Genomic DNA, 13513 nt, shown 5'->3' on the forward strand with positions numbered 1-13513 from the left:
GTTCTCTAAAATTAACACCATTTAACTATCAAAATAAAATTAGTTATAATATATTTTCATATACCACTTTATATAACCTTTAATTACATGAACGAGCTTCATCAATTTTTAATGATGATTTAATCACTAATGTAGAATGTACTCATACTCATTATCATATCATTGATTGGGATTTCCAATATAATAGTTATGTGGATCAAATTTCAAATATATGCAAAATATCATAAAAATTATATGCAAAATAAAAAAAATGAACCATTATAAATTATCGCCATGAACTATACAATATTACAATGACAATATTCATAAATACAGCAAACGAATTTTATACACAAATATAAAGATCTTGCAGATCCACTGTAAATAAATGAATGACTGACGCTGATAAAATGGTACAGAAGATGAACCAAAATAATTATAAAAAAAAATTGAAAAGTGTAAAAAAAAAAAAAAGGGTAAAGACCTCCCTCGAAGCTCACAAGCGCTTCTTCTCCTGAAGTTCAAAGAGACCAAGTTTCCTTCATCCAATACCTTTTTTTTATTATTCATCAAAAAAGAAAAACCATTAAACAAGGGTAAGAAGCTTATACTTGATCATGCTTTTGCTTACATGCCCACGTATTCCCAAAGAACAAATGGCTTCATGCTTATGTAAAGAGGAAGGTATGAAATCATCCAAATGGCCTCATCTACAAGGTTCGGTCAAACAGATCAATATCTTCAACCTCCATGAGCTGCATGAATTGTTCGCCAATAAGAAAAGTAGCACTCCATAATTTCACACATTCCAGGTCTAAAGGTTTGATCAAGGATTCAAGGTAATTGTTCTTGGAAATGGACTTACTGAAATAAGAGCATAGATCTATAAAGAATTTTGAAGGGAAGACGAAGAACCTAAATTTATACGAAGGATAGAGATTAAGGTTTCATTTGGGACGGATTTTTTACTGCTTCTTAAAATATCTTTCTCTAAAAAAACTATTTTAAGAAGCATAAAAAAGCCGTCTCAAACAGGCCAAACTTGCAGCAAGCACAAAAGATTCGTGTTGTTATACTTGGCTTATCTCTTAGTAATGCGGGTCATATAGGAAAAATCACAAAATAAAGATAAAATAAGAGCAGTTATGCAAATACTGGTTTCTTTTCACATACCCGGTTGCATACGGCACAGTTACTGCTCCTCTCAAACCACTCAAGAATGCACGAAAGGTGAAAATGATGTTTACATTTTGTAATAATACGAGGGTTCTCATCATCATAATCTGCAAAACACATGATATGAGTTTTATAAATTACTTCAATCATTTCCTGCAAAGAAATGCAACTAATGACATGATAAAACGAGTTATAATTGAACTGATAGTGATTTAGCACATTATATGCAAAAACGAGAAGATGTGAGGGGAGAAACGCTACCTTCAAGACAAGTGGGGCAAACATCTTCCTCGGTAAAAAAAGTCGTGGAACTGTTTATATGTGAAAATTCTTCTTTAATCTTAGGAGAGTTGTTTACAAAGTCAGATACAAACTTGGGATCTGACCCTATCAAACCACCACACCTATCTGAAGCTTCAAGCCTGTTCCCACCTATAGCATCTCCCACTGGTACTGAATCTGTTGACTGCCTATGCTCATTTTTACTTGCGCAGTTTTCAGTGCTTCCAGAATTAGTTTGTGAGTTTGTAAAATCCACAAGAGGCCGTACGGCATTAGGTCGTTGATAGGCATCCCGGATTGAAGCTTCCACGTTTGAATCAACCATACGACGTGGAACTGCAGAACGAGTGGATGACAGAGGTTCATTTGCTTCTAAATCCCGTGGATACTGGAAGAAAAAAACTTATTAGATCTAATTGAACTGCTAATTTCTCTACCAAAACTATCATGGAAAGCTAATAGAACGCAATGCTCTAATATGGGATATGATATTTTAGAAATATGTCAAAATAGAGCATGTTGAACATGGAGACATCTAAAAAAATTTCTAATATGCCAAGATGTTGCATTCAGCGGGGAATATATATAAATGAGTGGAAATTACAAAAGACTACATCAGTAATCAATTGTCTTTGTCTTTTAGAATAATCATGTATTTTCCTATACATAGGCAAGGTAATAGAATAATAAAAAAAACTTGCAATATATTAGAATACCTTTCATAATAAGAAACTATTAAAATAATAACTACTGCATATTCCTACTATAAATAGCTAGTACATAGTAATTAAAGATTGTGTTGCGTAGAGGTTCCAAGTGGACAAGGCCAATCCGTAAAAGGGAAAGTAATATATATCGAAGGCAAAAAGTTGGCAACAAGATCCGTGTCAAACAAGATAGATAAGATCCTTAAATAAATGTATCAATTGAGAGCGTTGATGAAGAGTATTTGATAGAAAGTATCAACAAAGATATCAATGAAGAGCATCAACAAAGCTAATTGATAGACAGCGCCATCAACAGACAAAAGACACCAATGCAATCACCATTGGAGAAGAGATATAGATTATAGAGATGGAGGGAAAGTGTTTAAATGGTCTATGACAAGGACGAGAATCTCACGCAGGGAGTAACTGATAGAACGCAGACAAGTTGCATGGAGAGGGAGGGAAGGGAACTAAGAAAGCAAACCCATGAAGATCAGATGTCAAGGAGCGTGACATCTACAAGGCGGTGTTTAGAGATTATCTAGGGAATTCTAGGCCACAACTCTCATACCATATTAGAAATTAGAGAGAAGCAAAAAACTATTTATTTACTCAATTGACTTTTTAATATAATCATATACGTGCCATCACGCCATTATATAGATAAGAGAAGAGAATAATAAAGAAATTTACAACAATTAATATACTTGAAATGAAGAAATATGACAATAAGTAATTCAAATTTCTATTATAAATAATTACAACATATTTGAATGAATAAAACATGAGATTTTTGGGTAATAATCACACATTTTACGAGGCTACTTACATTGAAGTAAACAGATATTCCACCTGATGCAGTTCTTGATGAAGAGCTGCAACACCCGCCCATTTCGTTTCTATGAGATTAGCTTTATCAAGATGGACATCTCACAGAAACAACAACATATGCTGCACGCTTCGTGAAATGAGAAGAAATAAGAAAAGTTTGATGATTAGATGAAAACATTCAGTAAATTTATATTTTCACAAATATCCCAGGCTAAATCAACTGAGTAAACTACCAATTGTTTCAGCGGTTACGGATTTCAAGAAACATAGAGACTTAATGGTTAATTTTACAACATAGATTAGGTTAAGTGCAACTCTTACTATTTTTCCATGTAAAAATAGGCCCCTCATACCATGCTTAATCGAGTTAACCGACAGCATAATACCCTTGAAGCCATTTCTTTGATAACGCAAATGTCATTGTCCTTATATCCTGAAGTAACTTGATTTCAGCAGCCTTAAACGGTTGTAAATTGTTTAAAAGATGTTAGAACGCCTAGATGCGTATCCCTTGCAAAGGATTTCACTGATCACCTTTTGTTTAAAAATAAATTCACAACAAGCAATCTGGACTAAGAAGCTAAGGGATGCGCAAAACAAACGGAGTTCATTAAAAGTGATTTCTTAAATTTTTTTTTAACCTGAAATCTCATCAATGGATGAATCATAGTCGCTCCAAGAAGAGACAGAATAGCAGATTAACAATTAAAAAAACCGATCTAGCCCTAATTTTTTGATAAGGAGACGGCCAAATAAGATATTTTATTTTATAAGATTGACACATTAATCCGCTCAACGGCTTGCTAACAGCACAAACCTTTTCCCTACCAAAATAAAAAAAAAAACAAAAAACAAAATAACCTATTTTTTTCCAATATCGAAATATTACTCCATTCAACAGCTTTTTACCAACAAAACCTTCCTCAATTTACAAATTTGTCAAATGAGATTCAGCAAACTAAGCAGAATCTATTAAATTCATATTATTTTAATTATTGGCAAGGTTCAGAAATAAAAAAGAACATACATTTCCAAAAGAACTTCATTAATTTCAACTTGTGCTATTCATTCGAAGACAGCTTTTCCAATAAATTAAATCTTTTAGTCCTTAAGAATAAACACTTTTATAAGAGGCATATTGGTCTATCATATTGCAATCCTTGGTCACGTGTATCAATGCATGAACCTTACATCAATGAGAGGCCAGGGAAGGATTTAATACATGGATCCTTAAGAAAGGTTATTCCCATCATAAAGTATCATTCACATCACAATGGCTACAATTTAACAATTGCAAAATGCATACTTTGCATTTCTTCGTATAATACTAGAAAAAGACCAAGGAAACTATACAACATCGAGCCTTTATCCCACCACATGAAGACCAAGGAAACCATACTTGAAAGAAATAATAATCTCCCACCCCACTCTTTTTCCCATTTTTTTTTCTAATCAGCCATTCAAAAAAGAAAGTAATGTTATGATGGTTTACAAAGTTTGGCAATGGTTTCCCCATCACAAGAGGATACTTATAGCACCAGCGCAGACAAAAAAAATATTAAAGTCACTGGGAAAAGAAACATTTGCTAAAATAAATAATCCAAAAATGCACTATTTGAACAAGACCTTTCAAGAAATCAGAGTGGCGATTGGTATTTCTAGCTCTTCTAGATATGAGAAAATACCTATATAACTACGTATAATATAGAAATTTGGGATAAGAACTTTCGCCCTCTCACACTTGAGATTATAATTCCATCATTGTACAGAACAAATAGATTGCAAATCGATCTCTACCAATATTCCTCTTCAATATAAAAATCGGCTCAAAACTCATATTAGCCAGAAGCCATTCCACGTGCTGAGGGACTAAGCACTTATATAACATGATTGAAAATGCAACGGCTTGGAATTGAACAAGCAAACCAAGGATAAAAACAGCAAGGCCAACACATGCCAGCCCTACAAATTAACAAAACCTCTATCCTATCGGAATCACAGCAAACCAATCCAAGAAAACCAGAAATCCATCACCGCTATCCGCACGGAACAAAGAGAAGAATCGATACTCACACCCAAATTAAGAGCACAAATCGCAGAATTGACTAAAAATCAAAGTTCAACCTGAAAAGATCGCCAATAGGTTCTCTCTCCTCAGTAGCCGCAAGAGAAGCAACGGAACCTCGTCTTCTCCCGCCTATCTATCATCGGTGGGTAAAGTAGGAGAGAAAGAACGGGGAAAGTAGAGAATCAGAAGTAACTTCGGTGGGGTCGAGCAAGCCTGATATATTATAGACCAAAGCAACGGGGACGAGTCGCAATGAAATGGGGGGAACGGTTAAAGAGACAAAAAGGGTTTCGTTTCAGAGTTAGCAAGCCCTGGAAGTCAAAAAGTACGTCGGGACGATAGGATCCCTCAACTACAAATCAGAGCTGCCACAAAATTGGGCACGCGGGAGCCTTGCCATACGTTCCAAGTTGCGTGACTGGATTTCGTGAATCGTTGGCGCACGCTAGGGCACAGCGGAGTGAGGACGTGGCACTAGTAGCTGGGACTGGGAGGAAGAAGATGAAATAATAACATGAAGTAAAATAAAAAAAACTCATTAGTGAGCCGACTATGACCAGAATCTATAAATAACTTGTGAATCAAATTTGATGAGTTATAAATTAAGCTTGAGTCAATTTAGACTCGTCTTGTTAGCTTGTGAGCTGATTAATTTAAAAAATTATTTATTTAAAATATATAAACACAAAATTTTAAGTGAAAAATTATTTAAAATATTTAAAAAGTTATATCTCTCTTACATTTGACAAAGCATGTGTTGAATAAAGAGGGTGATTTTTATGTGATAATACTTCCCGAGTTCGGACCACACACGCTCAAATTTAATTCTTCAAGTTTTTTTTTTTTTTGACATTTAGGTCCATTAAAATAAATTTATACACACATCATATATATGACTCAAATTCAAGATCTCTTGATTGATAATTAATACATCTCCCTCACTATAATACATGGGTTCTCATTTATCAGAATTTAGCAGCTACCCTATACTCAGTGACTTCTCCAACCCTGCTATTGTATGTGATGTCCCTAGATCACTGTGCTGATATCTGGACAACCATTGATATGCGTCTTCAATCATTCAAGCGTTCAAAGATAATTCAACTTAAGAACGAGCTCTATTTCTCCATGAAGGAACAAACGATGGCTCAATATTTGTTGGAGATCAAATCCAAGGTAGATTCCCTTGCCGCAGCAGGGTCGCCGCTTGATCCTGAAGGTATCGTTAACTACACATTGAATGGTCTTCTAGCCTCATATCAGGCTTTCAAACTGTCATACGTACAAACTTGTAGCTATTAAATTTGGTTGATATGTACACTCTTCTATGAAGTGAAGAATTCAACCTTACTTACGAAGTCACATGCGAATTAAGCACCCTCTAGCTGTGGTTCTTGTGGCAACTCGAGGCCATGGTCGAGGCTGCTTCAACTAGCCTCTAGGATGATCTACTGTCTCTTCAAAATCATCCCCATTTTTAGCTTCCAACACTCATGGTGGGAAACCTATGCGGTCCCCTATTACCGGTTAGATATGTGGTAAATAGGGACATTCAGCTATTCGGTGATGGAACAGGCACGATCCTTAGTACACCACTGAACCACCAACATCTGTTTTGTTTACACCAATAAATCATACACCCTTGCTTGAATGGTACTTGGACAGCGACGAGTCCTCTCATCTCACGTCTAACTCTATCTTCCTTCAATCCTCCCAAAGATGCACAGGATCCAACCAGGTAGTGTTGGGTAATGGACAACAGCTACCCATCCATCACACTAGTAAATGTCTCCTCCCTACTCCAACAGGTAATTTATAACTATCCAGACCAATCACGTTCCAAACCTTCTTTCAACTTACTCTTTTTTCATTGTTTCACCACTAAAAATAATTGTGATGTTTCGTTCTCTTCCAACGACTACGTTATCAGGAACTGGAAGACTTAGCAGACTCTTCTTCAGGGTCTGTGTATTAACAATCTCTACCCACTTCATATCTGGCCAGTAACAAAGTCACCTCCATCTCATCTAGCTCTCATCCACATAAAAGCCATTCTTGATCTCTAGCATCATTGACTAGGTCATCCATCATCTTGAACTTTATCGCTTAGCTAAAACTAACAATATTATTTGCAGTTCTGTAGTTTCCCCTTTTTGTAATGTCTGTCGGTTAGCCAAAAGACACCAACTCCCCTTTGGAATGTCTGGGGTCCGTCCCCTACACCCTCAAATTCTGGGTTTCGCTATTACATCTCTTTTATAAACGATTACACCAAATTTAGCCGGGTATATCTTCTACTTAAGAAATTTGATGTGTTTCATAAATTTATTGAGTTTAAATGGATAATTGAATGCCAGTTTATTTCTCCAATACAAATGCTACATGATGTTGGTGGTGAACTCGTTAATGCTCAATTCACGTCCTTTAAACAATGTGACATTCTACACGAATTCACTTGCCCTTACACTCCATCTCAATATGGAGTTCCTGAGCGTAAACATCACCATATAATTGAAACCCTTCAATCCCTCCTCATTTAGGTACATCTTCCTCAATACTTAAGGGTTGATGCTTTACATGCCATGGTATATCTTATTAATCGATTGTTGTCCCCCAACACTCACCATGTATCCTCATATAAACTTTTCTATGGTAAAATCCCTATATAAGGCCATCTCAATGTCTTTGGGTGTCTCTGTTACTAATGGCTTCGTCCCTACACCCTCAATAAACTCTCCCCTCTTTTCAGGCCATATGTGTTTATTGGTTATGTGCCGTTACAAAAGGGCTATCATTGTCTTGATCATTCTACCAACAAAATCTACACCTCTCGTTACGTAGTTTTCAATGAACTCATTTACCCCTTCTCCCAACCATCCAACGCACCTTCAGTGCCTCTGAATCACATTCTTCCCCTCCACTGGTGTTAGTTCCAACATCAGGCTTACCACCCTCTCTACGTCTGTCCTAGGTACCTGCATCTTCTCATACATACTCAACTATAACAACCAATAGACCTATCTCCAACTATTTTTCCCAACCCTGCCATTGCAACATCTTTTACTCAATCACAATCTCACCTAGGGGTGTAAACGAGTCGAGTCGAGTTTAGGCCCTTATCGAGCTCGGCTCATTAGATGGAAAGCGAGCTCGAGTCGAGCTCGTCTCACTGTAAACAAACTCAAGCCAGTTTGCCAGCCATCGGCAGGAATTTTTAAATTTAGGCTGAATTTAAAAAAAAAAATTAAAATTAGGCGAGATTTTTAAAACTTTGACAAAACATTGAAAAAATATGAAATGTTTAACATTTAAATAAACTTTAGTTGATTATTATTATTATTTTTTAATATTTAAATTTAATAAATAAAATAAAATTATTTTAAAAATATTAATTTTTATTCGAGTCGGGTCAAGCTCGAACTCGAGCTCGATAAGCTCGGCTCGCGAGCCCATAAACGAGTCGAGCTTGAGCCGGCTCACGAGCTGGCTTAGCTCAATTACACCCCTAATCTCACCCAACCCCACCTTTAAAAACAATAGTGTCCTCTTTTCACCCTATGCTCACCCGATTCAAGAGTGCCATAAAAAAACCAAAACATATTTCTAATCTGTCACATACCATTCAAATGGCTGACCTCACCATATATCTTCAAGCCTCCAAGCATGAAAATGTGTGTAAAGCCATGCCTTAAGAGTTTTAAGCTCTCCAATCCCAAGGAATTTGGGAATTTGTTCCACCATCATCTGAGCTTAACATACTAGGGTGCGAATGGACATATCGAATGAAGTTTAATTTCGACGGGTCAGTAGCTTGGTTCAAAGCCCATCTAGTAACCCAAGGCTTTAACCATAAACAAGGACTTGATTATCATGAAACATTTAGTCTCGTGGCTAAAAGGCCAAGTGTTTATGTCTTTATTCTAATTTTCCTACATTGGCAATGGCCAATTATACAACTAGACGTATCTAATGCATTTCTACATGGCCATCTAACGGAAACAATTTTTATGCAGCAACGACAAGGCTTCCACGATTCAATCCATCCTCATCATGTCTGTCAACTAAAGAAAGTTATATACATGCTAAAATAATCTCCACGTCAATGGTATATCACCCTTTCAAATCACTTACAAACATTTGGATTCACATTCAGTGCGCTCGATTCATCGCTGTTGGTCTATCACTCTGGTCCAGTATTCATGTATGTCCTCATTTACATGGATGAGATTTTAATCACCGACAACGATCAAAACACACTGAAGAATTTACAAGCCTAGTTCTCAATGCACAATCTTGGGTCTTTATCATAATTCCTAGGCATCCAAGTCACCTCAACATTACACAATGTACATATAAAATAATCTCAGTATGCCCAGACGATTCATGCCCGAGCAAGAATGCAAAATGATAAACCAGCCTCCACTCCCAGCACCACCAAGAAAATAATAGTCAAACATTCTACATCAAAAATTTTCAATCCTCAACTTTACCGGCAATTAGCGGGCTCCTTGCAGTACCTAATGCTCACCAGACCAGACATCACATTCGTAGTTCAATAAGTGTGCCAACACATGCACAAACCGCTCATGTGTCACTTTGATTATCTCTCAAACACATGTTGTGTTACATTCATTGCATGATCTCACACGGCTTGCCGCTATGCAAGGATTCTCTCACATTACACAACTATGCCGATTCTGACTAGGCCTAAGTCCCTCGAGATTGCAAATCCACCTTAGGCTACTGTAACTTCTTGGGAAAATCATTGATTTCCTTGAAGATAAAAAGTAACCAACAGTAGTACGCTCATCTACAGAGGCAGAATATTGAGCATTGGCCACCGTTGCTTCCAAAATCATTTGGTTACGATGTCTACTCACATATTTCAATGCTCCTTCAACAACCCCTACCTCCATGTACTGTGATAACACTTCAGCAATTACTCTAGCCAACAATCTGATTTTCCACGCTCGCACAAAATACATTGAAGTGGATTGTCACTTCATTCATGACTGCATTCAAACCAAACAAATCACCATGGATCACTTAGCCAACCAGTATCAGCTCGCCGACATCTTCACTAAATCCTTATCTATCACCAAGTTTAAGGATCCATCCAACAAACTGATCACAGCTACGACATCATCAGTTTGAAGGGGCATGTAACATAAACGTACAAGAGTACAATGTGGATTCCACACAGCTGCCAATCAGCAATCAAGCCAATCCTAACCCTGCATTAATCACATGTTTCATATCTAAACCATTCCCTAATAACAAACTCTGTTGTAATTTGTTATCATCAGCCATATATACATAAACTATACTGTAACAATGTGATGAAGGAATAATATATAGAGCTTCTCTTAAACTCTATGTGATCTTTGTCTGCTATTAACCTGTGCTGGTTTACATAAAGCTGAAAAATCTCAACTCTATGATTCAACGGATTTAGATATGCTTACAACTTTTTTTTTTTTATGATAAGACATGAGATTTTAAGTATATGAATAAATTTTTCAAAATTTATTTATTTTTAATAATAAACCCTTATGATTAATAAAGAAAGCTGCTCGTATTATTCTTATTAAAAAACCATGAGCTTTGGGCATTAAAGCTCTGCAGCTATGTTGGATTGATAGAGGTCGAGTTGTGGAACTAACCGCGGAAAGGCTGATAAGAAAGGTTCCTTTGATTCCGGAAATGCTGATTTGATTGCACTATTTATACTCTTGGAGAGCATGCGAGGTCTCGTTTCCAGCCAAACCAGCCTCAGCCTCCTCAAAATAATCTCAAAGACAAATAACTTGAGATTAGGAAAGTCCGTCCACGCGAAACTAATTATCTCCAACTTGTGTGATATCATTGAATCCAACTATCTCATCGATATTTATGCTAAGTGTGGGCATCTTACTTCTGCGCGCCAAGTGTTTGACCTTATGCCTAACAGAAATGTAGTTTCCTACAGCTCGCTAATGGCGGGCTATTTCCACGATGGATGTCCATCAGAGGTTCTTTCTGTACTCAAAATCATGAGTTCTGATGAGCTGTGGCCTCGTCCTAATGAGTTCATCTTTGCGACAGTTCTCGCATCCTGTTCTGATATGCAAGCTTTCAAAATGGGACAACAGTGCCATGCTTATGTCCTCAAATCCGGATTATCGTTTCATTCATATATCAGAAATGTGCTACTCCACATGTACTCAACATGTTCTGGTGTGGAAGATGCTCTAAAAGTTTTCTACTCTATGCCAGGAGTTGACGTCATTTCTTTCAATTCCATGATTAATAGTTTCTTGGAGCATGGGCGGATATGGGATGCAATGGAAGTTTTAAATAATATGGTGAGTGAAATATGGCAGTGGGATCATATCACTTACGTTGCAGTTCTAGGCCTTTGTGCTGATTCTAAAGACTCACTTTTGGGCCGACAAGTTCATTGCCAAATCTTAAACAGAAGGTTTGAGTCAAATTTATTCGTTGGAAGCGCCATTGTTGACATGTATGGAAAGAGCGGCGATTCTTCTTCTGCTCGGTCAGCTTTTAACGAACTATCATGCAGAAATGTGATCTCATGGACGACAATAATGGCCGCTTGCACTCAAAATGCAAGCTTGGAGGAAAGCTTGAAGTTATTTATCAAAATGCAAGTGGATTGTGTTCAACCCAATGATTTAACTTATACAGTAGCACTCAATACTTGCGCAGGACTCGCAGCACTGACCAACGGTAACTCACTGAAAGCTCATATTGAAAAAACAGGATATATGTCACACTTGATAGTCTGCAATGCTTTGATTAATATGTATTCTAAAAGTGGAAGCATTGAAGATGCTGAGGTAATATTTGTTGATCTGACTTGTAAGGACACCATAACCTGGAACTGTATGATCAATGGCTACTCACATAATGGTCTTGGGAGAAAAGCATTGGAGACTTTCCATGACATGCTTGTAAACGAAGTTTCTCCAACCTATGTAACTTTCATTGGTGTGTTGCTAGCTTGTGGCCATCTGGGGTTGGTAGATGAAGGACTCTATTATGTCAATCATTTCATGAGAAATTTAGGAATTTCTCCTGGGGTGGAACACCATACGTGCATAGTTGGGCTCTTGTGCAGAGCAGGGCTTTTGGATGAGGCTGATAGATACATGAGAACTACACATTCTGAATGGGACTTAATTTCATGGAGAACACTCCTTAGTGCTTGCCAAACACATAGAAAATTTGGCCTTGGCAAGAAAGTCTCTGACTACATCCTTCAGTTATATCCCAATGATGTGGGGACTTACATCTTGATCTCCAACATGTATGCGAAAGCAAATAGGTGGGATGCAGTAGTGAAAGTTAGAAGGTTAATGAGAGAAAAATGCATTAAAAAGGAACCAGGGGTAAGCTGGATACAGGTGAGGAATGAGTTGAATGTGTTTGCTTCAGAGGACAATCGACATCCATTGATAGAAAAGATTCATAAAAGGTTAGTTGAGCTATTAGATGAGATAAAGGGAATTGGTTATGTTCCTATCACTGATAGTGTTCTGCATGATGTGGAGGAAGAACACAAGGAAGGATACTTGAAATTTCATAGTGAAAAGTTGGCTATTGTTTTTGGGCTTATTAGCACGCCTTGGGGAGCGCCAATCCATGTCATTAAAAACCTTAGAATGTGTGATGATTGTCACATTGCTATAAAATTGTTCTCTAAGGTTACAAAGAGGAAGATGGTGGTCAGAGATGTTAATCGTTTTCATTGCTTTCAAGATGGGATATGTTCTTGCAATGATTACTGGTGATATTGCACATTTGGTTTCTTACTTTCTTAGAATTAGCTGCCAGAGAATTGACTTGGCCAAGTGTCAAAATAGAAAATATTGAAAAAACAATTAATTGTAACCAGCGTCAATGAATGACTGAGGGCATCTCCAACTGAAAATCCTATTTTTCACTCCAAGATATAGTGAAACTCGAAAAATGTTGTTATTCATCTCCAATCGAACTCCATTTTATACGCTTCTGTGAAGTTAACCATCTTCTCCTCTTTCACCCGTTTCTTCGGCAAATCCAGTTGAGACAGAAAAATCGCGTGGGTGAACATTTTGACGCCAACATTGGCGTTGCACTGTTCACCCTCCATTTTATTTGAAAAAAAGTTCTCATTACTTAAACATTTTTCTACTACATAAATTTATAGTTTAAAAAAATTATACTAAAAAATTATTTGGAAAAGCAGTGAGAGAGCTATTCCAATCAAAGCCTTAGAAGGCCTCAGTGTCTACTTACAAAACCTGAAACTGACAATTTTAAAATGTGATAAAAATATATAAATTTAAAATTTAAATTTCTTAAATAAATTCTTTAAAATCAAATTTTAAAATGGAAGACAAAGGCACCCGGTGAGCATTGGCAGCCACAAAAATAGGCACCTTGGATTAATTAACTGTCAAAAAACCTTCAAAATCAAAACACAAAA

The 13513-nt window shown here is 36.8% G+C and overlaps 2 protein-coding genes across 5 annotated transcripts; one reads left to right on the forward strand and one right to left on the reverse strand.

The window, feature by feature from the left end:
* Positions 1-268: 268 nt before the first annotated feature.
* LOC110099964 (probable E3 ubiquitin-protein ligase RHB1A) lies at positions 269-5577 on the reverse strand. 4 transcript variants are annotated; one of them, XR_003700289.1, is made up of 6 exons: positions 5100-5577; positions 2974-3102; positions 1417-1825; positions 1153-1262; positions 611-734; positions 269-531 (listed from the first exon to the last, which is right to left on the reverse strand). XR_003700289.1 is itself a non-coding variant. In XM_020827309.2 (5 exons), the coding sequence occupies exons 2-5, from the start codon at positions 3034-3036 to the stop codon at positions 690-692; spliced, it is 627 nt and encodes a 208-aa protein (XP_020682968.1). In that variant the 5' UTR covers positions 3037-3095; positions 5100-5577; the 3' UTR covers positions 269-689. The 4 variants fall into 4 exon arrangements, 3 of the variants coding, with proteins under 3 accessions (XP_020682968.1, XP_020682967.1, XP_020682969.1); XM_020827309.2 differs by having other exon boundaries at positions 269-734; positions 2974-3095; XM_020827308.2 differs by having other exon boundaries at positions 269-734.
* Positions 5578-10652: 5075 nt separating this feature from the next.
* On the forward strand, positions 10653-13429 carry LOC110099953 (pentatricopeptide repeat-containing protein At5g39680). The gene has a single exon (XM_020827294.2). It carries the CDS (start codon positions 10785-10787, stop codon positions 12834-12836), a length of 2052 nt encoding a protein of 683 aa, XP_020682953.1. The 5' UTR covers positions 10653-10784; the 3' UTR covers positions 12837-13429.
* The last annotated feature ends 84 nt before the right edge of the window (positions 13430-13513 follow it).

The sequence above is a fragment of the Dendrobium catenatum genome, unplaced genomic scaffold (assembly GCF_001605985.2).
Source record: "Dendrobium catenatum unplaced genomic scaffold, ASM160598v2 fragScaff_scaffold_334, whole genome shotgun sequence".
In the NCBI taxonomy this organism is placed as follows: Eukaryota; Viridiplantae; Streptophyta; class Magnoliopsida; order Asparagales; family Orchidaceae; genus Dendrobium; species Dendrobium catenatum.

What these genes read in the sequence shown, in the direction of transcription:
- LOC110099964 (XM_020827309.2), bottom strand. Translation starts at nt 3,036, where the DNA reads ATGGGCGGGTGTTGCAGCTCTTCATCAAGAACTGCATCAGGTGGAATA. An exon ending in TTGCCCCACTTGTCTTGAAG is followed by an intron (nt 1,263 to 1,416) that starts GTAGCGTTTCTC and finishes TGTGTTTTGCAG; the next exon opens with ATTATGATGATGAGAACCCT. An exon ending in ACTGTGCCGTATGCAACCGG is followed by an intron (nt 735 to 1,152) that starts GTATGTGAAAAG and finishes CAATTCATGCAG; the next exon opens with CTCATGGAGGTTGAAGATAT.
- LOC110099953 (XM_020827294.2), top strand. Translation starts at nt 10,785, where the DNA reads ATGCGAGGTCTCGTTTCCAGCCAAACCAGCCTCAGCCTCCTCAAAATA.